Source organism: Ursus maritimus, unplaced genomic scaffold (genome assembly GCF_017311325.1).
Source record: "Ursus maritimus isolate PB19 unplaced genomic scaffold, ASM1731132v1 scaffold_16, whole genome shotgun sequence".
Taxonomy (NCBI): domain Eukaryota; kingdom Metazoa; phylum Chordata; class Mammalia; order Carnivora; family Ursidae; genus Ursus; species Ursus maritimus.
Genome location: NW_024424008.1, coordinates 7,394,420 through 7,421,000, shown reverse-complemented (window position 1 = coordinate 7,421,000; position 26,581 = coordinate 7,394,420). Strand labels below are relative to the sequence as shown.

At 59.4% G+C, this 26,581-nt stretch overlaps 3 protein-coding genes and 1 long non-coding RNA gene across 4 annotated transcripts in view; 2 read left to right on the top strand and 2 right to left on the bottom strand.

Annotated features, from left to right (window-relative positions):
- Positions 1-362: 362 nt before the first annotated feature.
- Positions 363-4,923, top strand: PHOX2A (paired like homeobox 2A). The gene is made up of 3 exons (XM_040630809.1): positions 363-579; positions 2,781-2,968; positions 3,919-4,923. The coding sequence occupies exons 1-3, from the start codon at positions 363-365 to the stop codon at positions 4,369-4,371; spliced, it is 858 nt and encodes a 285-aa protein (XP_040486743.1). The 3' UTR covers positions 4,372-4,923.
- An 87-nt stretch (positions 4,924-5,010) lies between these two features.
- On the bottom strand, positions 5,011-18,740 carry INPPL1 (inositol polyphosphate phosphatase like 1). The gene is made up of 28 exons (XM_040630808.1): positions 18,544-18,740; positions 15,729-15,792; positions 15,487-15,637; positions 15,149-15,269; positions 14,757-14,897; positions 14,420-14,513; positions 14,224-14,313; positions 13,957-14,055; positions 13,697-13,847; positions 13,503-13,609; positions 13,134-13,236; positions 12,852-13,048; positions 12,420-12,537; positions 11,721-11,817; positions 11,312-11,450; positions 11,123-11,222; positions 10,937-11,025; positions 10,573-10,654; positions 10,360-10,449; positions 9,703-9,816; positions 9,479-9,567; positions 8,937-9,024; positions 8,686-8,841; positions 8,367-8,445; positions 8,134-8,274; positions 6,326-6,998; positions 5,937-6,070; positions 5,011-5,831 (listed from the first exon to the last, which is right to left on the bottom strand). The coding sequence occupies exons 1-28, from the start codon at positions 18,738-18,740 to the stop codon at positions 5,741-5,743; spliced, it is 3,795 nt and encodes a 1,264-aa protein (XP_040486742.1). The 3' UTR covers positions 5,011-5,740.
- Positions 18,741-20,558: 1,818 nt separating this feature from the next.
- Positions 20,559-26,581, top strand: part of LOC121102872 — a 43,422-nt gene continuing 37,399 nt past the window's right edge. Inside the window, exons 1-2 of the long non-coding RNA XR_005834976.1 lie at positions 20,559-20,886; positions 24,028-24,211. This is a non-coding gene — a long non-coding RNA (uncharacterized LOC121102872). The remainder of the gene's footprint in view (positions 20,887-24,027; positions 24,212-26,581) is intronic.
- Positions 21,835-26,581, bottom strand: part of LOC103678020 (folate receptor beta) — a 5,015-nt gene continuing 268 nt past the window's right edge. The window contains exons 2-5 of the mRNA XM_008707305.2: positions 24,637-24,798; positions 22,656-22,844; positions 22,402-22,537; positions 21,835-22,291 (exon numbers count right to left, since the gene is read on the bottom strand). Coding sequence (XP_008705527.2) covers positions 22,005-22,291; positions 22,402-22,537; positions 22,656-22,844; positions 24,637-24,786 — 762 coding nt within the window. The 5' untranslated portion in view covers positions 24,787-24,798 and the 3' untranslated portion in view covers positions 21,835-22,004. The remainder of the gene's footprint in view (positions 22,292-22,401; positions 22,538-22,655; positions 22,845-24,636; positions 24,799-26,581) is intronic.

Here is a 26,581-nt window from a genome sequence, read left to right as displayed (position 1 = left end):
ACTGCCCCGCCCTGCACCTCGGGAGCCCAAGGAGGGCGGCGGGGACCCTTTGGAGTGGGGGTCTGGGGTAGCTGGGGGTGGGGCCTGGGCTGCCCAGGCCCCGCCCCGCGAAGCTTGCCCGCCCCGCCCCCTCCGCGGGGTCCTGAGCGTTAAAAGGCGCGCGGGCCCGGCTGGGCTGCACTTGCTTTGCACCCGGGCGAAGGGCGGCCGCGACGGGGCGGGCGGACTCACAGGCGCTCAGAGCCGGCCTCGGGTCCTCGGCGCTAGGCGCCCGAACTCTCATCCCGACCCCCACCCGGCCCGGGACCCCGACCCCGACCCGACCCGGCCCGGCCCGGCCCCCGACCCTGACCCCCGGGCCGATGGACTACTCCTACCTCAATTCGTACGACTCGTGCGTGGCGGCCATGGAGGCGTCCGCCTACGGCGACTTCGGCGCCTGCAGCCAGCCCGGCGGCTTCCAATACAGCCCCCTGCGACCCGCCTTCCCCGCGGCTGGTCCTCCCTGCCCCGCGCTCGGCTCCTCCAACTGCGCGCTCGGCGCTCTACGCGACCACCAGCCCGCGCCTTACTCGGCAGGTGAGCCCAGCCCCGGCCAACCCTCCCTCCAAATCCTGCGGAAACCCCAGCCCCTGCCCTATTTGGCAAGTGATTGCGACTGTCCCCCACAGCCGCCACCATCCTTGCCCTCCAACACCCGCGGGATCCCCAGTCTCCCTGTAAGACGGGGTTCCCAATCCCCAGCCTCCATGTAAGACAGGGTTCCCGGAGGCAGAGTTGAGCCCCACCCTCTCATCCTTACCCCTTCTGGTGCTCTTTGGGTCAGGGAAATAGATCCCTGGCCCAGACCCAGGCCCCTCACCAGGTCCTCCCCTCCCCACCTGCAAAGACTGACCACCAAACCTCTCCATCCCCGGGTCCTTGGAAGATGCTCCCGGCTCAGTCCAATCAGATCCCCATCTTTATCCCCACCCCACTTCATGTCTGACCCCCAGCAAGGGCTCCTGCAGCAGCTGAGCTGCCCAGATGGAAACCTTCCTAGAGCCCCAGCACCATCAAGCCCCTCCTGCCCCATTTGGGACCCATCCTGCCTGTGCCCAGAACCTCTTGCACCACTGAAACCCCCTTCCTTGCTGGAAGAAGAGTGCCCAGGTCATTAAGCCACTTTCATTCCCCTCTTCGCCCTGGAGACTGTCCCAGCTAGAGTCCTGTAGAACCCAGACACAGCCCCCACTACCTCCAAGCCTCTTGATGCAAGTCCCAGTCTGAACCCTCAACCTCGTGGAGCCTCTCAGCCATCCCCATCTCTCCGGTTAGAATCCAGGCTGCCCCACCCAATCTCCTCATCTCCTTCCTACCTGGGAAGACCACTGGGACCCAAGTAGAATGTTGGGGCCTGGGAGGTGGGAAGGGATGGTGAGATAGGGACCTGGATTTAGAGAAAGGAGAATCAGCAAGATGGAGCCAAAAACTGGAACAGGGATGGGGAGATTGGGTACTCTGGGCCAGATGAGGATGGGGATTGGGGAGGTAGGGTCAGGAAATGGGGATATGGGCCCCACAGAGATGGAGTTCTGAGATGGGGAGATGAGAACAGGGATAGAGAGGTGTGAGCGAAGATGGGAAGATTGGGGACCCTGGGAGAAATGGGGACCCAGGGTTGGGGAGATGGAGGTAAGAACTAGGTGATGGGGACAAGAATTATGGGAGATGGGGACCAAGGAAGATTAGCAACAGAGATGAGGAAGATGGGGCTTTGAATGGAGTGTTGGAGACAAGAATTAGGAGACAAGGAGATAGAGAACTAGGGATATAGGACAACAATGAAGGAGGTTGGGGACTCCTGAAGGATATGGAGACCTAAGCAGGGGTTGGAGACAGGGATGAGGAGATACTCTCAGAAACACTGTCTGAGGGGCTGCGGGGACTGGGATGGGGTAAAAGAGAGACAAAGATGGGAAGAGAATGAGGGAGAGGGGTGGGGCTGGCTGTGGGGGAGTTGGGTCACAGAGAGAGGTGCCTGGGAGGAAGAAGAAGGGCAAAGAGAAGGTGAAGGAACCTAGGTGGGAGAAAATAAGGACCCTTTTCAATGGGCACAAAGAAAAGAATGGTCCAGAAGGGGAAAGCTGAAGAGTGATGTGGATGGAGAAAGATGAGGAAGAGGAGAGGACACCTGGAGGAGAATGGGATGTGAGATGGGGCTGAGGAAATGAGGCCTGGGAGGAGAGAGATGGCAGGGTAGAGGGGGCCAAGTCCCTACATGGCAGAAAGTACATGGCAGGGCTCACGGTGGACCCAGGCCAGGGAGTCTCAGTCACCCAGCCGCGGTCCAGAACTGGTTACTGGGAAGACTCATGATGCTCTTGAGCCCTGGCAACCCAGGCTAGGGTGGACAGAACAGGACCTGAAACCAAGCGGGCAGACTGACCGAGGTAGAAGCACACCAAAGAGAAGGCTGGAGGAGCAGGTGGACTGGAGGGAGGTGAGGGAACTTGGGGAGGACCGAGGACAGGTCAGTGGTCTTGACCTGAGGATCAGATTCTGATTCCCTCGCTGCTGCTCTTGGGCCGCAGGTCTCCCTGCGCCCTGTCCGCCTTCACTCCTGCCGGCTCCACTGGGCGATAGGGAAGACGCTCAATTCCAGACTGAGGGGAGGAAGCCGAGGGCGCCGGGGCAGGGGCCGGGGACCGCCAGCGATCTCAGGGGCAGGACGCAGCGGGCTGAGCTCGGCCCCTCACGCCCTCACCCTCGTTGCTCCCCCCTCCTGCACACACCCCTAGTGCCCTACAAGTTCTTCCCGGAGCCGTCGGGCCTGCACGAGAAGCGCAAGCAGCGGCGCATCCGCACCACGTTCACCAGCGCGCAGCTCAAGGAGCTGGAGCGCGTCTTCGCAGAGACTCACTACCCCGACATTTACACGCGCGAGGAGCTGGCGCTGAAGATCGACCTCACTGAGGCTCGCGTGCAGGTGCGTGTTTGCGTGCGTGTACGGGAGTGTGCGCGTGGAGGAGGGCGGGAGGTTAGTGCCCGACACCTGGGGGCCGCGGGACAGAGGGGCCTCACTCGGGCGGCAGGCAGGTTTAGCTTGGAGGCGGAGAGCTGGGGCCAGGGGCCAGGGGCCAGGGCGCAGTCTGGGGGCGGTTGGGCAGGAGAGGATGGCAGCCGGGGGAGAGGACGGGGCCAAGACTTAGCAGACCCGAGACCCTCGGGAGAACTGAGTTCTTCAGGCCCACGATTTCCCCTGGGTCTCCTTAGCAGGGCCAGGCATGTGGAGGGATGCTTGGGAAGCCTGGAAGGAGGCCGTGTGGGTAGAGTGGGAGCCCCAGGCGGTCTCCGTGCCAAGCGAGGCAGACGAATCCGGGAAAGCCAGTGAGCGCCTCCATGTCCCCTCCCCACTCTGCAGCTGTGAAATCTCTGAGCCCAGAAACCCAGGGCCCTGAGCAGTCTCAGGACTCAGGAGTGCCCGCCAGGTGGACTCTGTTGGCTGTCTTACAAATCCAAGTCCAGATGTTCAGCTGGTCTGCCTTTGCTGGAGACCCTGAACAAAAGGTTTCCCCTAGTGCCCAAACCGTTCTCCACCGCCTTGGGACACTCCAGGTGGAAATTCCAGGAGCTTCTTGTAGGAAGGAATTGGGGGCAGGGCTTTGGGTGATGAGGGAGCGAAGGCGGGGTCCCCTCCAGGAGACCAAGGACACTGGAGGCAGCGGGGTTCGCGGGTGAGCAGATCCCAAGGGGAAGACCTGGAGGAAGGGGCGAGTGGAGAGATGAGCAGAGAGGCGAGGAGGGCTATGAGCCAAGAGGTCGGGGGCCGAGAGGCCGACGCTCAGAAAGCTGGTAATAATCCTGATCCGGCCCCTTCCGGACTGAGGGCTCACCCGCATCTTGCGGCCTCGGCCTGACCGGCCCCTGTGCCCGCAGGTCTGGTTCCAGAACCGCCGGGCCAAGTTCCGCAAACAGGAGCGTGCGGCCAGCGCCAAGGGTGCGGCGGGCGCGGCGGGCGCCAAAAAGGGCGAGGCGCGCTGCTCGTCCGAGGACGACGACTCCAAGGAGTCCACGTGCAGCCCCACGCCCGACAGCACCGCGTCGCTGCCGCCGCCACCGCCCGCCCCCGGCCTGGCCAGCCCGCGTCTGAGCCCCAGCCCGCTGCCTGCCGCCCTGGGCTCCGGGCCCGGCCCTGGCCCCGGGCCACAGCCGCTCAAGGGCCCATTGTGGGCGGGCGTGGCGGGCGGCGGGGGCGGCGGGCCAGGCGCGGGCGCGGCGGACCTGCTTAAGGCCTGGCAGCCGGCTGAACCCGGGCCGGGGCCCTTCTCCGGGGTTCTGTCCTCCTTCCACCGGAAGCCTGGCCCGGCCCTGAAGACCAATCTCTTCTAGCCGCCGGACTCTGGAGGCTCCGGGCCTGCCCCCAGAAACGCCCCTGCCCCTCCAGGACCTAACAGAATCCCTCCCCATTTGGGCGCCCGCCTGGAAGCACCCATCTGTCCCCGCCCCCTACCGTGTCTGACCCCTAGGTGTGCCCTCCCCAGCTTTGGGGGCCTCTCCTCCTCACCTACCCCACCCAGCAGAGCGGAGTACTTTTCACTGGGACCCTCCCCTCCCCCTTCCAGCTTGGCTTTCTTTGGAACCGGGATCAAGTAACTGTGCTGGAACGTGAGGGTCCTTAAGTAGAGTAACAGCCTGGCTCCCTCCCCTGGTTCTGCAGCTGGCTGGGTCACTCCTCACCTTAGCGACCAGCCTGCTGCCCCAGTCCTCGGGTCCACCCGCAACTGGTTGTCGTTGGGATAATAAGCCGCCTGAAGGGTCCCACTGCCAGTTAATCCCCTCCCATTCCCAAACGGTCTGGCGCAGAGGTTAGGCCTGTTCAGAGCAGTGGGGCTGGCTGCCAGGGCATCGGGACAGAGGGGTTTCCTCTTTTCTGATTTTTTTTTCCTTTTCCTTTTTTTTTTTTTTTTTGGTTGTTGTTGTTCTTTTCCTTTGAAAAACTTGTAATTTATTGAGGTGAGTTTTGCTCAATCCAAATAAAACTTAATTTATTGAAGACATCACGCTGGCAACCCTTCTGAGTACCCAGGATGGGGATAGGCTGCCTGCAAGAGCCTGACCCGCTTGCAACCAGCATGGAACCCACTGCAGCCGCTCATTCGCAACCCAAGGTGGTATAGATCAGGAGACAGTCAGAACTAAGCAAACTAGCACTTTATGGCCCAGACCCTTCTCCCCACCCCCAACCAGCCCCAATAATATTAAAGTGCCCGCCCTCCCTAAACCCACACAGAAAAGCTTAAATAAACCCCAGCCCGGTCCTTGGGCTATTCCTTCATTTCCGGACGGACACCCCCAGAGTGGGGGTTGGGAGAGGTCCTAGCTGAGCCCCTCCCCCTGTGGTTCAGGCCAGGCGGAGGGCAGCAGAAACAGCGGTGAAAGTGGGGGCCCCAGCGTACCCCAATGGACCCTACGAGCACCCCTGGGGCTAGGAGTAGGGGTCCAGAAAGGGAGGTCAGCACCAGAATCACCGAAGTCCTTGGTAATCACGGCAACTGACCCCGGAGCCCTGGGGCAGGTGAGGGGCAGGATGTCCTTATTAGGGCATTCCAAATGATTGGGCAGTGGGGAACGCAGATCCCCAATAAATAGGCAGAGAGGTACTGCCCCACCCCTCATAACTTTTCAACCTCCGGGCTCTGGCTGGGCCTTAGTGGAGGGGTAGGGGTGCCGAGTTCGCAGCTTCGCAGTGCCACCGCTATCACTTGCTGAGCTGCAGGGTGTCCAAAAGGAGGCGCTTGTGAGCCGGGTCCTGCACCCCAGCCTCCTCCAGGTCCTCCTCGGTGATGTCGCTGTAGGGGTAAGAGAGGCTGCGAGATGGGCGAAGGGCTCTAGAGGGCCCGTAGCTCCGCCCCCGGGGCCAGCCCCACCCCATCCGCCTCCAGCCCCGCCCCCACCTGAGAAACTCCAGGTCGTCCCAGCCATTGTGCACCAGGCCCTCCTCATAGCGCTCCAAGCCGATGGCCCGCAGCCAGGCGCCCATGCCCGCCTCGCCCAGCCCGCTGGCCCGCCCGCCCTGCGGGCACGGAGCCTGAGGGAATAGGGCGTGTCAGGGGGAGCACTGAGGGTACCCACACAGAGAAGCACCCGCAGACAGCCACATTCTACTCCATGCTTTAGGGGAAGAGCCAAGAACTGGGGCTGATTCATGTGTCCCCCCAACTCCCCAGTGCCCAGCTCAGGGCGGAAGGGACACCACGGAGTGCTGAGTGGTGAGGTAAAAGGGTACCACCGTCCATGGGCAAGCACACAGCTTGGTACACACAGCCACCCCCGGTCCACACACCTCCTCTGCCAGGTCCTCCTGGATGCTCTCTCGGATGCGAGGTGGAGGGAAGCTGAGAGGCCGGCCGTAGTCCGAGGGCAGTCCCCGGGGCGGCTGCAGCTCCAGGGGGCCTGGCAGAAGCACTGAGCGGCCAGGCCCAGCGGGAGCATAGTCCACCTCACTCAGCGTCTTGGCCATCTGCAGCACGGAGCAGGAGCGATCGTCCCCACTGGCTACCTCCCCCAGGAAAGTGCTGGTAGGTGAGGGGCCTGGGGGCAGTGGGGGTCGTGGATGGGCCTTGGGAGGCGGTGCGCCACGGGCCTCACCCCCGCCGCGGCCCCGGACCACTGGCCCTGGCAGAGGATCCAGGCTGGGGGGCAGGAAGATGGCCGAGTCTGGCAGTGGTGGGGGCGGAAAGTCTGGAGGGGGCAGTGTGCCCCCAGAGTCCTCGTCTGATGAGCTCCCCTCTCCCACACGGGGGGGCCGGTGGCGCCCCAGCTGTGGAGCAGGCACTGTGATGGCCACTTTGTTCTTGGTGGCCGGTGGGACAGGGGCCCTGGCAGGCGAGGGTGGCTCCGGGGGCAGCAGCTGGTGGGGGACCCCTTCAAGGACGTAGTAGGCAGGGTTATTGAAGCTGTTCTTGGGTGGGGGGGCTGCCACCCCTTCCGGCTCTGGAGCCCCCTCTGCCTTCAACCTGGGTTTGGGAGCAGGATAATGAAGTCAGGACCCAGACACCAAAGTGAAGGCAACGGGTGCAGTGGAAGGAGAACTGGGCTGGGAGTCAGGACTGTGGGTCCCCGGTCCTAGAACTGCATGTGACCTTGAGCTCATCCCTTTCCCTCGCTGGCCCTTGATGTCTTCACCTCTAAAATCCAGGAGACATGATAGTTGAACAGATAATCCCTGAACTTCCTTGCCTGACTTGCTAAGATTCTCAGATCTTTCTTTCATGACTTTGTGAAACCTGAGCGTAAATCAGGGAAAACAGGTGCCAGAGGCAGGGCAATAAAGACGTTAATGCGAATGACCAGCCAGATCTTGAAAGCCTCTGGGGGCACCTGAGGCCAATCTACTGAGGAGTCTCACCCAGGGATTCAGGTTAGTTTTACTCAAGCCTGAAGATAAAACCAAGGTGACTGATAACAGGTGAAGGTGAGTGAAAAAGCACCAAACCGCAGCTAGGAGCTTTTATTTAAGTTCAAGCAACACTTGGATATAATTAGAAAGTAAGCCTCACTTTCCCCGAGTATGATCCACAAAGCACTAGTTCCCTAGGGTATTAATAGTTACTGTGTGGAAAAGAAGTTTCCTGGCCCATTAAGTTTGGGAAACTATATTCAACAGAGTTGAAAAAGGGTTTCCTTCCTGTCCACATGCTCAGAGCTTTTGCGAATACTAATGTGCACTGGGACTGTCTAAGAAAAGAATCTAGCCAGAACCATTTCCCAGACTCATCTGACCACAAACCCGTTTCCAACGGGCATCTTGCAGGACTGCGTTCCATAGAGTGCACCCAAGGAGATCCCATGCTGGGGCCAAATAGAAAGCTCAAGCTAAGTCTGTTTACATGGAGTGAACTGTTGCAGAAAACAACTTCTGATTCTATTTTTTAAGGCAGAATCGGGAGGAAAGAATGACTGTGCTCCCATGCACTCAGAAAGCCACACCTCAGGGAGGCCTGGCGGGCCAGAGGGGCCACAGGTCTAGAGCCCCAGCAACCCCAGCCATGGGGCATCAGATCACTCAAGCAGCAAACAGTCCCCAGGCTGGCCCTGAGAGCCAAGCATAGCAATAGATGAAGTGGGGAGATAACAGGTTCCTTCTCTCACCTGGAGGTCAAGGGCTCCTCCCGGGGGGCAGCTCGAGGTGGGGCTGGGGGCCTCCCAGTTGGTGGTGGTTTCTCTGGTTCTTCAAATAACTTGGACAGTGGGCAGGAGGCCTCTGTGGGGGCTGGCTTACGGTTCCCTGACCTGCCAAGGTGTACAGAGGTGAGATGAGGTAGAGGCTGACCCAGAGCCCCCCGGCACCCCTTCATGAGACACCCAGCACAGTCCCAGCTCACCTGGGATCCTGGCTGCCTCGAGACACAGAAGGGGCTTTGCTCTTTGCTCCTGCCTCATCCTTATCAATGCTGATCCACTCTGGGGGAGGAAGAGAAAGAAGACTCAGAGGGGACTGCGGCCCTGGACCCTAGATACCCACTGGGCCTACCAGGCCTTTTCCAGCTACTCCTCAACGCAGGCCCACTTCCAGCCGTGGCTGCATAACTTCCAAATATTCCAGGGATACTAACAAGCCCTCCCCTGCCCCGGTCCACCCCTCCTAGACCTGCCCACACCACCCCATCTTATGCCCCATATCCCTCCCAGTGGAGCCCCCACCGTAGAGCCGCTCACGGGTGCCCAGGCGCTCTGTGGGCACCCGCACCTTCATGGAACCACGGATGTTGCCTGTCTCCTCGCCGCGGTGGGACAGGAAGGTCAGGAACTGCTGGGCTGTGCTGCCAATCATGGACTTGAGCGCCACCACGCACTCCCCTGAAGGGAAGATGGGGCAGACCGGCAGATTGCCAAACTTTCTAGAGCTCTGCTTGGCTTTCTGTGCCCTTCGGCACCCCTCCCCTGCCCCTCACCATAGGACTCGTAGCCATCCATGGACTTGACCGTGAGCAGGAGATGCTGGTCCTGCAGGTACTCGATATCAGCCAGAATTGGCTTGAGCTGGGGAGCAGAGAGGCCCAGTGAGGAACAGAGCCTCAACCTCTCCCTCCTGCCCCTGACACCACTCACCGCTACCCTCAGACTGGCCCATGCTCACTCCCACTCCACTATTAAGGAAAGATCCCAAATCCTTAATGTAGGAGACACGGCCCCACACGGGCCTCTCACAACACTTCACAGCACTGTCATTCATGTCCTGCATTCTCAGTGGCCAACACAGGGCCTGAGATTTAGCAAAGGCTCGAAAAGTATTTATGAATGGATAAATGAACCTGCAAATTGGTCCCACACCCCCCAAATAAAGCGAATGCCCTCACCCTTACTCATGCCCGGCCCCACCACACACACACACACACACACACACACACACTCGCACGAGAACGAACCAGATGCTCTCCACCACCCCTCTCCTTGTGCCCTCACCTACAGGCCCAGGCCCTGCCAAAAGCCTCACCGTGGGCAGCTGGCGTGAAGACCACTGCACCTTGAGAAAGTTGATGTTGTCACTGCTCTGGGCATCATTCTCAAAGCTCTTTTTGTACTCTGGGGAGAGGGTGGGGGATAGCCAACTGAGCACCACCTGCTGGCTTCCCTTCCCCCTATCCAAGGGGCTGACTGCTCTGGGCACCTGGGCTCCCCATCCCTCTTGGCCACACCCAGCCTCGGCCCGCCTCTGACCCTCCAGGCAGGTGGAGTAGAACTCAATAAAGAACTTGGTGCGGCTGGCCGTCTTCACAATGGCCTCGATGCTCTCAAACTCAATGTAGGCCTGGTCCGAAGTCTTTGAGAGCCCTGAGGGGCAAAGGGAGGAAGGCAGTCAGGAGGGCGGAGAGGGGGGCAGGGGGAACATGACGGACACTGAGCCCTGGGACAAGAAATCAGGGGCCCTGGCAGAGGAGGAGGGATGGCCAGGAGGGACCTCCCCAATCCCAAGCAACCCGTGGGGAGACCCCAAAGCCCAGACCCTGGACCAGGCAAACAGACAACCCAAGGATGAGAGACCATCTAAGAATGGGGTTGGGGGACCAGAACACCTGCAGGGACTGCCTGCCAACAGTCTCCCACACTACTAGGCACACTCAGGGTACACACGTGGCTCCAGGCAAATACAGGTATCTGTGTGTGTTTCCATTCACAGATATACGCACACTCACGGGCACGTACCCTCCACGGGGCCCCGGGCACACATACACCCTCACACAGTACATATTCAGAAACCGTCTTGCACATACACGTACACACCCAAACATGCACACACACAGATACAGTCAAACCTATGCACATCCCCCGGCCACCCCGTGCCCACCCACCCACAAGCACATCCAGAACAGTCACCTTTCTTGGAGATGAACTGAGAGGTCACTCCAACCTCAAATGTCCCAAACACGGGGGAGTGGTCACTGGTGACGATGTCATCAGTGCAACCTGGGATAGGAATGGGAGCTCAGGGCCAACTCTTTACTCTCTGCTCCCACTTCCCAAAGCTAGGGCAGAATCGGGACTGTGACCACCCAGGACTGCCCATCACCCTGTCCAGGAGACTCTGACCGTAGGAATTGCAGATGATGTGGGTCTCAGGGTAGGACTTCCAGAGAATCCGGTCACACCATGAAGGCACATTGGTCCGGACCTGGGGCAGGGGATGGCGGCACGTTCAGAGCCAAAGGCTGGGGTTGCTCAGGTGAGCCCCACAGTAGAGCTGATGAAGCTCCGCACTCCCACCACCCCAGGCCTCAGCACCCACCTCCCCTCTTGGGTCCTCACAACACCCAGGATCACCCACCCCTAAGGCCTTAGAGGGGCCACCGAAGCTGGAGTAGCAACTGGCCAGACCTTGACCAGACACACGCTCTTGATTCACTGCAGCCCAGAGGCGTCTCCCAAGGTCCCCCTGCCCGTTCCCTTCGCTCACCCCAGTTGGCTTCTGCTTGTGCCAGGCATACGTGTCCCGGGAGCCCCGCTCGTAGCGGTAGGTGGGCGGGAAGGAGATCTCCTCCTCACCTAGGGAAGGCAGGGAACAAGCAAGGGTCAGGGCCCTGAACACCCAGAGATACCATAAGGGCGCTAGCCCTCGCAGACCTGCCGGGCCCACACTCACTGAATCGGAGGAAGACCTTGTGCTTCTCGCGTTCCAAGTTAAGCTGGTCCACCCTGAGCAGGGGCTCGAACTCCTTCCTGCTGATGTAGTTCAGGATCTCCTGCGGTGAAGACACAGTGGCTGGCGACTCCCTCGGAGCCAGAGCCTGAGCCAGCTTCCCTCCCAGCCCCCCAGCAGCCCTGTTCGCACCTGGATATCCATGTCCAGGCGGTAGTTGAGGTCCCCAAACCAGAAGAGGTGAGTGAAACGCAGAGAGATATCAAAGGCACTGAGCTGCCGGTCGCCCAGTGAGAGCAGCCGCAGGATGTCCAGGTAGTTCTGGTTCCGCCTACGGAGGGGGGTCCCCAGGGTCAGGGCCAGGGACTGGCGGCAAGGTAAGAAGTCTCTGGGGTCAGGGATGGGGTGCGGATCAGGCTCCCCGGGGACAGAGGAAAGAGCTGGGAGCGAAATCGAGGTAGAGGAGTCTTGAGCTGGGACAAGGGAGAAGGCGGTCTCTGGGGACGGGGATGTAGGAGGGTCATGCACTGGGATAGGGGAGAGGGGACAGGTCTCAGGTGAGTAAGGAAGGAGGGTAAGGACTTGGAAAGGCGCCCCTCACCGGGCAGTTTTCTCATTTCCCGAGGTGAGGTGGCAGTTCACGAAGCCAAACGAAGTGCCGTTGAACATGAAGGAGACTCCCACAGCCCCCTTGTTTCCTGTCAGCGCCAGCAAGAGGGAGGCCTGCGTCACCCCTGGAGGCCGCCCAACTTCCCCTCTGCCCCTGAAGCAGTGGTGGGAAGACCTTCCCACTCCCAGCGCCCCCAGGCTGAGGCAGGCAGGCCTCTGAACACATCCCCCCCCTTCCCGGGGGCCGCACAGGGCACGCGCAGTCCATCTGGATGGCCTGAGTCTCTCTGCCTGTGTGAGCAAAGCCCCTGGAGATCACAGGGGATCCCGGGGCTGAAGCTGAAAGGACCCGCAGATTCCGAACAGAATCTCTGTGGAGGGAACACTGGGCCACAAACCAAGAGGCCTGGGCGCTATGACAGCTCCACCACATACTAGCTGTGTGACGTTGGACAGGTCACTAGCAACCCTGGGCCTGGATGTTTTTTGGTTTTTTTGAGGTTTATCCTCTATGAAATGGAGACAGTTATGCTGGCCCTGCCTTCCTGGTGGTGCTAGAAGACATTTGAACCCTGCTTTACAGGGTTCAAAGTTCTATATGAGAAAGCTGAGACCACCCAAAAAGGGGAGACTGTGGGGCTGGAGAGGAAGCAGGAGGTGTGGACAGAGAGACCCTGCCCACCCGGCTCACCCAGGGTGTTGGCGATGCCAGTCTTCACGCTGGACGTACTGACGTGGCTGATTCGGTTCTCGTGCTCTGGCTTGACCAGCACAGCTACCTTGATGTTCCACAGCGACTGCATGGCGATCTGGGTAGAGGGCTCGGGGTCACCCCTGCCCTGGGCTGGGGTACTCTCGACATCCCCCCTGCCCCCCGACTACACTGTAGCCCGTGCTGTTGGTCACAGGATAGCAAGGTCTGCTACCCCTTTCTCCTGAGGGGCCGGAGAAACAGCGTGTTCCCACAGCACGAAGGACTTGTCAGAGCTCCTAAACGATATGCTCAGGGACCAGAGGGAAAGCCAGTCCAGCTGTGCTCTCCAGGGTCCCCCATAAGGCCAGGCAGGCTAGTTCAGGGTGGTGTCCGAGGAGGGGGGGACTGGACAAGATGACCCTCCCTCACCGGGCGGTAATCCAGGTCTGTGAGCTCCTTGAGGCCCCCGCGTAGCAGGTCCAGCCACTCGCGGTCGCCCACCGAGTTCTCCTGGGTCCCGAAGACATAGATGTCATGGGGTATGGTCACTGTGACCTCATCCAGGGTTTTCCCCAGGCCCTTCGATGTGAACCAAGAGGTCACGTTCTTCGGAGGTGGCACGCTTCCTGGAGGTGAAGCGGATGGGGGGCAGTCAGGCCTCTGACCTGGGGCTGGTCCTGTCTGCCCCCCCAGCCCCAGCCTGGGCCTGACCCATGTTCCAGGTGCCTATGAAGACGGAGATCATGTCGGGCTCGTCTTGCTTGGAGTGCTTGTTCTTCATGAGCTGCAGTAGCTGGCAGAAGGCCTCCCGCTTCTGGGGGGACAGCAGCCAGTTAGGGGAGTGCCCGCGAGGGGAGGGTCACGCCTGTCTGGGCCACCGCTCCAGCATATCACAGGCGCTCAAGAAGTGTTCACTGAATGGACCTTTGACTGCACCCTCGGGCCACCCATCTCCGTACGTATCCTCTCTGCCCTGTCAGACCCACCCGTCAGGGACGACCCACCTACATCACATGTCTCCTCTCTTCCATCCCGCAGGGACCCCCGCAGCCCCCGGGCCTAGCCCAGCGCGCTGCTCACCCGGGCACTGACGAAGATGAAGTCCTTGCGCTGGGTCCGGTCCTTCTCCTTCTCGAACACGACGCCCAGCTTGTTCTGGACACGCTGGGACTTAATGAGCTGACGGACTAGGGAATGGAGGACGGTCACCCTGGCCCACCCACCGAGGCCTGGAGGCCGCCCTGCCCACCACCCCAGGTCAGGCCCTGGCTCACTGCGGTCATGCGTGAAGGTCGTCCAGTCCTCCTGCGAGTCCCGCTGTCTCCGCAGCAGCACCAGCCGCCCGCCCTCCACATCCACGCTCAGCGTGAACTTCTGCGACTTCCCGATCTTGGTCAGGTCGCCCAGGGTCACATCCAGCTTCACCTGCAGGTCAGGAGGTGGGGGGCTGCTGAAGAGACCTCTGGCAGGAGACACCCCCTTCACCTCCAATGGCCCTTTGCCCCAGGAGGCCCCACCCGACCCCGCCATGTACCTCAAAGGCCTGCACCGGGATGGTCTTGGCCTTCCGTATGGACGGCTGCAGCGGAGCCGGCGGCGCTGTGGAGCTCATGTCCTGCAGGGCCTTCAGGGCCTGGAGTGGGGAAGGGCAGGCAAGGTCAGGGGACATGCGGAGAGCTGGGGCCAGGAGGGACATGGCGATGCTGGGGTCAGTGCTAAACTGCACACTCAGGGTTGAGATCAGTCAGGCCAGTGCAGTCAGGGACTGGTAGGGCAGGTCAGAGGTCGGGAGTCAGGCTACCTTCTTCTGGATGCCTGACAGGAAGTCCTTTAACACCGACAGCTTCAGCACCAGGCTCTCTAGTTCTTGCTCCCCTGTCTGCGGTGGATTCTGCACAGAAAAAGAACGAGGCTTGTACGTAAGGCCTGCAAGCAGGGGGTCCCCCAGCCAGCCTTACACGTGAGCCCCTTCTCCACAGGCCTCCTCGTAATCCCACCTGCTGCTGCAAAAGGCGGGTCACCATGGGAGAGCTCTGCTGGTCAAACACCTTGGACAGGATCTCCAGGCCCGACAGGACCTTGTCCACCTCACTAGGGGAGACAACTGGTCAGAACTCCCCCACCCCAACCCAAGTACAGGGAAGGGGGGCTGAGGGGGTGGCTTCAGCCTCCACCATGAGGATACAGGGGTTCAGGTGAGGAAAAGTCAGGAAACAACAGCTGGATCCCTGTTCAGGGCCAGAGCTCAGAGGTTAGGACATTTGGGCAACAAGGGGGCAGGTGGGGACAGGTCGGAGGAGGGGCTGCACACACGGGGCTGGGCGGCCCAGGTACCTGTGCAGCCGGCGGCATGAGGTGGCAAGGGTGCGGGTAAGGTGCGGCAGGCTGCTGGCTCCGCCTCGCACAGCCTCCAGGTCCAGTCCGTAGCTACCCTTCAGGTACTCGTGCGAGACGGTGCTCAGCCCATTGGGGGCACTTCAGGGAGGGTTAAGAAGTCAGTGAAGGACCTGCGGACCCTGTCCCAGCACTCCCCCCCCATCCCTGGAGGAGACGGTACTGGTAGTGATCAGAGCACCAGGATCAGGGCGTCTGCCTCTGGGGCTGACATGGGCTGAAGGTCCCTGGGGGTGGAGTGGGGGCTTAGAAGCTCTCTCCCCCTTTGATGAGGACACAGTGCTCACAGGAGAAAGGGAATTCCTGCTCCGTGTAGGGGGTTGTGGTCTTACCTCTCAGCAGCTGGAGTTGTGGGAGTCTCAGGGGCTGCTGGGGGGCTGCCGGGCCCCACGGGCGCAGAAACGCTGGTGGAGCCAGAACGCGGGGGCAGTGGCGGCTTCTCGTCCTCGCCATCTGTGGACAGGAGTCAGTGGGCCTCCCTTTCTCAGTTAAGTATGGGGGTGCTGTGGCTATCAGATACTTCCATGGAAATGGGGTAAAGGGCCCTGGCATCACGGTTAGGAGCAGGGGGTTTCGGGGGGGGGCAGGTTGAGAAGATGGGAGGCAAGAAGCAGGCAGTGTCTGGGGAAGGGGCAGGGAAGGCACCCGCACGCGGCAAGGCGGGCAGCACCTGAGACATCACGGTCGTCGGGTGGCTCTGGCTCCCGCTCCCGCTCCACAGGCAGCAGCAGGGCGCACACAAGGCCCTGATTGGGCTGCGCATACAGGCCAATGAGCTCGCCCAGGGTCTGGAAACGGCGCACGGGCACGCCCTGCGAGGTCTGAGAACCAGCAGGGAGGGGAGAAGGGTCAGCCAGCTGATCCCAAGCCCAGGATGGAGTCAAGGTCAGGGCTCAGGACCCAGGCTCCCACCTGCACAGCCAGGAAGTCTTCGCCATCGGGTAGAATTCGATATGTATGCACGTGCTTCTGATACCTGATGACAAAGCAAGGGTCAGAATCTGTCGCCCCCCGGCTGGGGTCTAAGCCCCAAGGCACGCCTTCCTCCCGCTATGGGGCTCAGCCCTCGGCTCCCTCAGCTTGGTTCTCCTAAAACCTTTTGCTCAGGCTGCACAGGGTTAATGATGAGGCCAGTCCACTTCTATCCTGCTAGTGTTGCCAACACGAGCAGGAATGACCAGCCCCCGCCGCCCCCACAGGCCACCCCTCCACCCAGACCTACATAGGCTCCACACCCACCAAGGGCCCGGGAAGCAACAGGCAGCTCTTTTGCGGCCTCCACAGCTGTCTAAACAGCCCCTCTGGGCTGTGGTACCAGCTCTGGCCCCCCGCCAGAGTAAGAGTCCTCAGAAGCCTGGGGAACCTCTGTTTGCACACACAGGAGATGTGCTAACACACGTGTGCGCCGCCGTCTGTGTTTCTGTCGCTGTCTGGCTCTGCAGGAGCTGCGTGTGTCAGGGCCGTTTTGCCAGGAAGTATGCGGGTATCCAGGCCTTCTCCCTGCTTCCCCAGACACCAGGAAATTGGGACGGCCCAAGGGAGCCCCCTATGGGAGACCCAGGCCTCTAAGAGCCCCAAGCTGAGGAGGAGCAAGAGCGGTGCTGACAGACGGCAGCAACAGCTGAGCAGGTGACAGCTGAGCCAGGCCTGGGCGGCGCGGGCCACACTAGGCGTGGATGGAAGTCTCCCTCCGCAGCCATACTTCAGGTAGGCTTGCTCGAGGGAGCCACCCGGGCCCCTGGGGGCACCAGAGAGGACCAAATGCCCATTTGAGGGGACCCTACTCCTTGGCCACAGTCCATCCCCTCAAGTAAGTCCCCTTCGGGTGCTCTCGTGGCTGCTGACGGGGCAACACCGTGTGCAGGTGTGTGTGTGGGTACCACCCTGTGGACCGTATTTACAACAATAATAGCATCCCATTCATGCGCCGTGTCTGTGGGACACCCTACAGATGTGACTTCATTTAATCCTCACATTTGGATACAGATATTAGTATCCTCCCCATTCTCCAGAAGAGGAAATAGGCTCAAAGAGGAAAAGCAATTTGACTACGGTCGCAGAGTAAGTAAAAGGCCGAGCTGGGACTTAAAGCCAGGGCAGAGGCCAGGGCCTGTATCCTGGCCGGTTGTCAGATTGCCTGTGCCTGTGAGAGCAGGGCTATGTCCTGAAATGTCACCCATGGACATGTGGGTATGTATACAGGTAAGCAAGTATGTTTCTGATCACCTACTCTCAGGCCTCTATCCCATTTCTGACACTCCCCCGCCAATCCCTGTGCTCTTGAGATGCAAGGAGTAGCCAGAGTGAGCTGGCAAAGCTGAAGCCCCTGACACAGACCCTCACTCCACCCATCTCCTCCCCTGGCAGTGGAGCCAGGACTCTCCCCTCCTGGGACAATAATGTTCCTCCCCCAGACACAGGCCCAGCTGTCCCCCTCCCACTCAACAACTGACCGAGCACCTGCCTCCCTCGCCTCCCTAATTAGGGGGTATGCCCCAGAGGGGGCTGGGAGGCAGGACTCTGGGATATTCATCTGCCGAAGTAGTCCCTTGCTAGTCTCTCCTAGTCCAAGTCTGGCATAAGCTGAGATTTAGGAGACCCCTTCCTCTTCAGGTCCACTGCCCAGGTCAGGGGTTCTCAATCCCAACACCACTAACATTTTGGACTGCGCAGTTCTTTGTCGTGAGGGACTGTCCTATACATTGCAGAATGTTTAGCGGCATCACTACTGGCTTTTACCCACTAGATGCCAGTAGCACTATCCCCGTTGTGACAACCAAAAACGTCTCCAAACATTGCCAAATGTCCCTGAGAGGTAAAGTAACCCCAAATGAGAACTACTGGCCTAGGCCAGTGCACCCCCAAAGAAGTGAAGAGAACAGAAGCATAAGGGACGGAAAGATAGGGGTTTGGGAGGGTTCACAGGGCTAAGCAGGAATATAATCAGACCCTAACAGTGCCCACAGGAGTCCACCTAGTATCAGACCATGGGGCACAGGAGACAGCTCAGGGAGATGATACCAAACCCACCAAATTCACCCAGAACCACTGCCACACACAGCTGATGGATACAGGCACAGAACCAGACCCACTCAGAGAGCTGCCAAGTCTCAGGGCTAGGGCAGCCAGATACCCAGGACCAGCACACATATGCATGCTCACTGATTTATGAAATAATGACTTGGCCGCATATAGCCTTGCCTCCCCCCTCCTTCTCAACACCACTCTGCCCCCCAGCCCCAGACATCTACAGCCACAGAAGTCCCAACCTCAGTCCTGGGGGCATAGAAAGGACCCCTAAAGGGCTGCTGGGCATCCGCACACACCCATTGGTCTCTCTGGCCCCAACTCCCTCTGTGCCTACTGCTCAGAAATCCAATCCCTGTATAAACACACAACCCTGGAACGCACATCCACACAGCCTCACTCCTCCTGCCCCTTCTGCCTGAAGGGTGCCTGAGGGGCTCTGCCAGAGACTCCCTGCATTTTCCCCCATTACAGCCACCCTGGCTAGCAGGACCCCACACACTCTGCCCTCCACGCCCCAGAAAGTGTCCCCAGACACACAGTAGGAAGGAAGTGCCCCCTGCATCCTTCCTTAGCCCCGGCTTAAAGCCGAAACCCCCACTGTTGGGGGCGCTGGCGTCCCACTGTCCCAGGCCCTCCGCACACACGCCGGGAACCCGGGGCCGCGCCCCCGCCCGCCGGGAGCCCCAGCCCCACTCACAGGACACAGAGCGCGAAGGCTCCCGCCACGCTCTCGCTGTCTCGGACCAGGAAGCTGCCATCGCGGCCTGCCCGGGCCAGCAGCTCCTCGGCGGCAGCGCGGCTCAGGTCGCGGTGGTACCAGGCGGGGGCCGGGCTGCCCAGCGCGCCCCCGGGCCCCGCACCCCCCGGGCCCGGCGCCCCGCCGGCCGAGGCCATAGCCCGCGCAGGGCTCAGCGCCGCCCGCGCCCACCGCCCCGCGCCATCCGCCCCGGGACGCTCGGGGCCGAGGCTGGGGCCGGGCCCGGGGCCTGAGGATCCACGGACCGGACGGAGCCGGGGGTCGGGGGCTCCGCGCTCCGCCGCGCAGGCCGCCTCGTTCGCCGCACCGCCGCCGCAGCTGCCGCCTGCAGCGCCGGCCTCAACTTGAAGAGAAAGAAAAGTTTGTTCAGAGGCGGCGGGGGAGGGGCAGGAGCGCAGCGCAGAGCCGGGCAGCCGGCCCCCTCCCCCTCCGCTCGGCCCACGGCCCGACCGTCCCTACCCCCACCCTCTTCCCGGTGGGGATGATGGCCCCCGCGTTCCCGCAGGACGCGGGACCCCCCCAAACCCACAATGATCCTGCCCCGCCATCACCACCCCTAGGAGATCCACCGCGCCCCCCCACCAACGAAGGTCAAGTTCCCCCACCCTTCTCCTGGACATTTTGGGATCCCGGCTCCCTCTCCGGAGAGTTAGCCCCCTCCCAACAATCGCAACAATATGATCCCCAGTTCCCATAAACGTCTAATTCCACCCCAAATCTTTTCCATTCACCTCCCTTGCAGCCTCAAAGGGTCGGGTCGAGTTCTCAAAACCCGCGAGGGATCCAAGATGAACCTCTTCCCTGTCCTCATTATCCGAGCGGCCCGGACTCTCAACTCCCGTGAAATCCAGGCCCTCTTAGACCTGAACCCCCAAACTCCACTGGGTCCAGCCCCCAACAAATCCCGAGGGGGGAAATCCCCTCCATAGAAACCTGATCTCCCACAAACCCTCAGACAAGGTCCAGTGTCCTCGAATCTCCACGCACCGTCCCTGGCAACCCCTCGCAGCCGGGGCAGAGCCCTTCCCCCCTCCCGGCCAAGTTCCCTGGCACCATCCCCCATACCCGCAGGCCCGGGCCTTGAGGGGTTCAGCAGCCCGAGATCAGGCGCCCCCCCTCCCCCACCACTGCCCTTCTAGAAGAAAGTTCCCTCAAACCCCTGGGCTCCCGACTTTTCCCCAGAGCCGCAGCCGCCGCGCGCAGACCCCCACCTCCTGGGCCGCTCCGATGCCCCCTTCCCGGGGGAAGCGGCCCTTGACTCTCAGCGGCCACTTAAGATGGCCATCCTCTGCCGCTGCACCCCCCCTCGCCTTCCGCCCCGCCCGCCGCTCCGCCCCCGCGGCTCTCGGCGGAGCCGGGGGTAGCACCCGCGCCCCGCCTTCCCCGGCCCCCCGTCTCGATCCCGGAGCCGCTGACCCGCCGAGTGACCTCGGGCAAGTCACGGCACCCCTCCGCGCCTCGCCTTCCCGCTCTGCAAAGTGGGGGCAATGTTATGAGGGCCGACTCAATGGGACTGTGCTTGTAAATCTCTCGGCACAGGGCCTGGCATCCAGTAAGCCTCCAGAACAGCGGCTATTTTTATTATTAATTAAGGAGTAACGAAGGTGACAGCTGTGTAAACTGTAAAGCGCGGCGCCAGAACGAACGGGTATTATTAGCACCCGCCCCCGCCCCAGCTACTCGCTCCAAGACCACAAACTTGAGCCTTTGTGGGAGGGACGCCGACCCGGGAGGTCCCCAGAGCCGGTACGCTCAGACTCCCCCGGGCGCCCTCCCCTCCCGCGCAGGGCGGGAGGGGTACCCGGTCGCCGGAAAGGGGGCGGGGCCCACAGAGGGTCTAGCCCGCCCCTTCCCCCAAAAAAGACCTAGCCGGTGGCAGCGTCTCCCGGGAGTCCGCTTCCTGCCCCGCCCCTCCGCCCCTTGGCTCCTTAAAGGCGCAGGCTTCCAGCCTGGCTCCCGCTGCTGCCAACTCCTGGCCCGCTGTCGGCAGATCCCCTTTAACCTGGGAGAGAACTTTCACTTTGCTCAGTTGAACCTGTGTCTGGGTCAGTCCCGACAAGCTCCTTCCTCCATTTCAAATATGCATTGGCTTAACCCAGCTGGAACAAAGCCTGGGACACGGAATGGGCTCTGTGGGGGCCTTCCAGACTAGATAAATATAGTAGCTAACAGACACCCCCATACATCCCAGTGTCTCCAGACTCCTCCAGGAAGCCCATAAGTCATCCTCCACAAACTGCCCTGAGTGACTTCCCTGTCACTCAGCTCTAGGTATGAGGGAAGGTGAGTGCCCTGAAGGGAGCACCTTGGTGCGGTGGGGAGGGGAGAGGCCTGGACTAGGAGTCTTCACACCTGGGTTCTAGTCCTAGCTTGACCACCCTTCACACCTGGTGTTCTCAGACAGGGACCTGTGGCTCTCTGGGGATAACTGTGAAGGGAATGTAGAGACCAAGACTTACCCAGGGGAAAAGGGCAAGAGGGAGACCCAGAGATCAACTAAGGCCCAGTTCCTGGGGCCTGTGCAAAGACAGGATAGGCATACCTAGCAATCCCTGGAAGGGACAAAGGTGCCAGAGTAGAGGCGAGGCTCCTGCCCCTGGGAAGCCCCTAAGAGTGTCCAACATTTTTCCATCCAAGCCTCTAGGACTCAGCTAAACCAATTCAAGGCTCTTGGGCATTTCCTCTTCCGGGAACCTCCCAGGCTGCCCCCCGCCCCCCAGTCTTCTCTCTTCCTCCTCTGAGGATCCAAGGCTCAACTCTGTCCCTTCAATCCATATCGTGTGCGAACTTTTTTCACCCCCACTGGGAATCCAGAGCCTTCCCTGGACTCCCATCCCCAGCTTCCCCATGGCAGAGCTGAGCACGGACCAGGCAGACAGGGCCCAGGAGAAAGGCGACCAATATAAGTAACAAAGCCCTGGACCTGGCTCTCATTTGCGGTTGCAAGAGCAGCAGAATCCCTGAGGACTGTTAAAGTACAGGCACTGGGCTTACATGCTTTCTGGGCAACAGCTCCTTTGTATTTACCAACCCAGAGGGAAAGAAGGACCATTATCCCCATTTTATTGAGGAGGAAACTAAGCTTTAGAATAGACAGGCAACTGTTTCACTTTGGCATAGTCAGTAGCAAAGCTGGGATTCAAACCCAGGTCTCACTTCTCTGATCTGAAGGAATCCAGAAGCTGTGGACTCTGTCATCTCCCCACTCAAACCAAAGTAATTCATTGGACATGGATGTGTCGGTCTTTTTATTTGAACCGACTGCCAGAGAAACCCCAGGCCCCACCATGGAGCAGGAACGGGATGCATAATGGATGGAGGCACGCCTAGGGCTCCCTCGATGCCCAGCTCGGTCATCCAAACTGGGGGCATGCAGAGAGGATGTCTGGGTAGGGCTAGACTCAGCTGAGCAGCCAGAGCAGCAGCATCAGGGCCAGGCTGAGCAGGAGAGGCTCAGCCCCTTGGGGCACGGCCCCAGCACTCATGGCCAGGGCATAGAACCTCGCCACCTCCTCGTTGGGGTTGCCCTGGGCCGGGTCGAACCACATCTGGATGCAGCGGCCGCTCCCTCGGCTGTAGTTGCTGGCCTGGTAGGAGTGACTCCAGAGGCCCTCACACAGGGCTGCAGGTGTGGGAAAGTAGGCCTCAAACGTGCGGCAGGTGGTCTTGGCTGGACACTTGTTAATTCCTGCAGGGGGAGAGAGGGTGGACGCAGACATTCAGCGCCTGGGCCCGAAGCTGGTTTCTGGCCACCCCCAAATCCTCAAACCCCACCTCCGCCCCCCACCAGGCCCTCACCTGAGGTCCAGTCCCAGCCCCTGTGCCAGTTGGCTTTGCAGGTGTAGGAGGTGCGACAGTCCTCCCACCATCGCTGACAGTCCTCTTTGCACAGGGGCACGTGCAGGAAACGTTCCCGGCGCCAGCTCTGGTTCACCTGGGTGGGAGGGGAGGACGGAGGGCTCCTCTCAGCGGGGCGTGGGGATGTGGGTGGCCACAGCCTTGACGGAGCTGCCTGGCAGGCCGCTGGGGCGGGGTGAGGGCGGGTCCCGTACCTCCCGGATCCAGGGCCCCAGGTTGGGTGAGCACTCGTAGAGACAGTTGTCCTGGATGAAGTGGCGCCTGCAGGCGGGCTCCATCTTGCCGCAGTGGTCCCAGGTGAAGTTGTACAGGAGGGAGATGTCCTTGTGCAGCTCCTGGCTGGTGCTGGCTGAGCAGCAGGCCTTCTCCTTCCAGGGAGTGCACTGCGTGGGGAAGACACCCGACTAACTGCCACGCCACATACACAGCCTTCTGCCACCTCCAGCCTCTCCCCATTTTGTTCTTGCTCTCCTGCCTCAGGTGGGTTGTCTTAGGAAAGTTCACTTGACCTCCAGGAACTCCCATCTTGGGGGAGACTCAGTCACAACAGGGCTGATCAGGGGTTGTGGGAGCCGGAGAGAAATCCCGTGTTGGGGGGACAATAGCCATCACTGATGCAGCCCTTCACACTTTATAGAAAGTTCTTTGATGTATTCATTAAAAAATCATTACTGAGTACCTATTTCTATTCCGGTCCCTGTTCTAGATGCTGAGAATACGATAGGGAACAAAGCAGACAGAAACATGTGTTCATGGAACTTATATCCTGATCAGTGGGGGCAGACAGTAAGAAACTAAAAGAGAAAAAAATATGGTGTCAGGATCCAATCAATTATATGGAGAAGAGTGCAGCAGGGAATGGGAAAGTGGAATATGGGATAATTGTTGAAATTTTAAGTAAGGTAGTTGTGAAAAACCTGACCAGAAGGTGACATTTTGAGCAAAAGAAGGAGGGAATGACCCATCTAATAACGTATGTTGAATAACTTTCTTCTCAGCAGCTATTAAGGTCTGTGTCCCCAGCAGTGAGGCCGGTGCCAGAAATGTGGCAGGCCCAGAAAAAATATTTGCTGAAAAAAATAAACAAAAGACCTCTCTATGATTTCCTAAATCTAAACTGAACTCCATCTTACATATAGACACACCATATCTTAGCAAATTTTTAATATAGACTGGCTTTTTCAGAACAGCAAATACTGTGGAAAGGAAGGCCACGCTATGTGTGTTGTTTTGCTGGAGTTATTCACTGTTTTAGAAGATTATGTCATCAATGGCAACACAGCTGAGAGTATGTTATAGCATTTAAGTTGCCAACAGAAGACACCTGCATCGATCTGCATCTGTAGCTGGCCCATTCATCGTGATTTGGTGAACAGAAGCAAACATGCTACTTGGTAGTGATGTCTAATGGAGTCATGCCAGGGAATCGACATACTGAAATATACTTTATTTTATTATAAGTTACTTTCTTTGTGCTTCTCCTTTGTAGTACAGATAGAGAATCATGCTGATATTTTTTAAGTTAAATGTGCAAATAGGTTCTATTGGCTTTGCATTTTTTTCCAGGATAGAAAAAGAGTCTAAAGAGTGTTTATCATAAAAAGGAGACGTGGAGTGTCACTAGAGTTACAACCGACTGGCATCCATTTTTACAGAATGAGTGAATGCACAGCACCTGTTGCCCCGTATCCCAGCCAGAAGAGACCGTCTCCTCTAACCTTGACACTCCATGGACTGGCACACAGTGAAGGTAGGAAGAACCATCCTCCCCGACGATCTCTCACCCTCCAAACCACTGCGAGTGCCCACCTGAGTCCTATCCCTACACCACCACAAGGGCTGCTTATGTCCAAGTCCTCTGTGTGTCCTTGTGCTTCTCTGGGCCTCAGTTTCCTCATTTGTGTCATGTGGGGGAGAACATTATCTCCTACATCAAGGGACCAGTGGGAATATGAAATCATGGGCGGTAAACATGACCCCTGGTAAGTGCTCAACAAATGACTATTTCGCATCCTTGCTGACATGGTATTCTCCCAGGAGGCCACTGTCATCTTCCCTGACAGCAATAACCCAGGATGTGGGGGCGTCTGACCAGTCGACGCTTCCCCCACCCCCCTGACTTCTTCCGCATTGGAGCAAGCCCCCTCCCCAACCTGAGCCACACTCCTTCCTCACCTGGTCGTGCAGCTTGTCCTCAGGGCCTGGTTTTGCCTTGTGGTGCTTGGCGTCCATGCAGACGTTGAGCAGGTCTGTCCTGGCCCGGGCACTGCCCATGGAGGCCGTCCAGGCCAACAGCAGCAGAAGTGGTATCAGTGTCCAGGCCATGGCTTTCTGTCTCTGTAGACAGAGCTGTGGTTGGGGGGGGCCAAAGCCCAAGGGGAGAGAGCCTCATGCAGGGTCCCCCTTGCCCCCCTGTGTCAGTCTCCCCATCTCCACAGTGAAGGATGGGGTGAGACCCTGTTCCTTCGGTGCTGGGGTCCTGAGGCTCCCTGAAGCTGAAGTAGAGAAGGTTGGTGAAGGGGGCTCCCTCATCCCAGGCTTGGCGGGCTGAGAGAGAGTCTGGGGTTAGTGGCTCGGCCCTGGGAGAGTCTTCCTCAGCTGGAGGGGATGCCTTTGTGCCCACATCTTCTCTCCACTTTACTTAAGAGAAGTAATTAAATAGTTCAGGTCCATGCCCTGCTCCCCTGAAAAGGGCCAGGGACCCACAGTGCCCTCATGCCGTGTCCATCATGCCCCGGATCACCTGGGTTCCCACGCCGGCTTAGATCCCTGTTAGCCCTGGGGAAGGCGGTGACCCAGCTCTGCTGAGTTCTCCCGATCAGCACTGGGGTCAGGGGAGGTAGCACACGGGGTGCTATTTGCTTAAATAATACAGATCTGGAAAGACCGGTGGTTTATAACTCTTGCTTCCTCAGACTTTTTCCTTCCCTGTTCTCCGAAAGCCGTTTCCTTCCTCCACCCCATCATAACACTGGTCTCCTCAGCAATCTCTAGGCTAACGTACCAGATTCCTACCTACCCCTCAGAAAACAAGTGCAGAGATCCCTGGACCTGAGGGACAATACGAAACTATCCCACGGGGGCGCCTGGGTGGCCCAGTCAGTTAAGCATCTGACTCTTGATTTCAGCTCAGGACATGATCTCATGGAGCCTCCTTAAGATTCTCTCCCTCTCCCTTTGCTCCTCCATGCTTTCCCCCCACCACCAAAAAACAAATAAATGAATTTAATGTAATTGAAGTACCCCATGTTGAAGCTGGCAACTAGACAAGTGCTTAGAGTGCTGAGGGTCACCAGCACAAGTGACGCCCCCTTGTCTCTTCCTGACTGCCCCTCGCCCCCCACTCCCATCTGTTAAACATCTGTTCCTTTGGGCTGTCACTGAAGGACCTGAGTTGACAACAGAGACTGCTTCCTCTCTCTCACCATCTCCACATCCCCACAAAGCCCTGGCCAAGGATCCTTCCAAAAACCTTTCTGGAATTCACTTCCCTTGGCTCTGCGTGTGGGGGTCAGGTCCCCCCTTCCTCCAATTTCTTCCCCTTAAAGTCACCTTCCCCACAGGATCCTGAGTGATCTTTCTTGCTTGCTCTCTTTCTCTCTTTCTTTTTTTCTCTCTTTCTCTCTCTCTCTTCTTTCTTCCTTCCTTTCTTTCTTTCTTTTTCTTCCTTCCTTCCTTCCTTCCTTCCTTCCTTCCTTCCTTCCTTCCTTCCTTCCTTCCTAGATTTTATTTGTTTATTTGACAGAGATAGAGACAGCCAGCGAGAGAGGGAACACAAGGAGAGGAAGTGGGAGAGGAAGAAGCAGGCTCCCAGCGGAGGAGCCTGATGGGGGGCTCGATCCCAGAACGCCCTGAGCCGGAGGCAGACGTTTAATGACAGAGCCACCCAGGCGCCCCTCTTTCTTTCTTTCTTTTTAAGATTTTGTTTATTTATTCAGGAGAGAGAGAGAGCACGCGCGCGCGAGCATTGTGGGGGGAGGGGGGCAGAGGGAGCCGCAAGAGAAGCAGGCTCCCCGCTGAGCAGGAAGCCCGACAACACAGGACTCCACCTCAGGACCCTGGGATCATGACCTGAGCCAAATGCAGACGCTTAACCCACTGAGCCACTCAGGCGCACCCC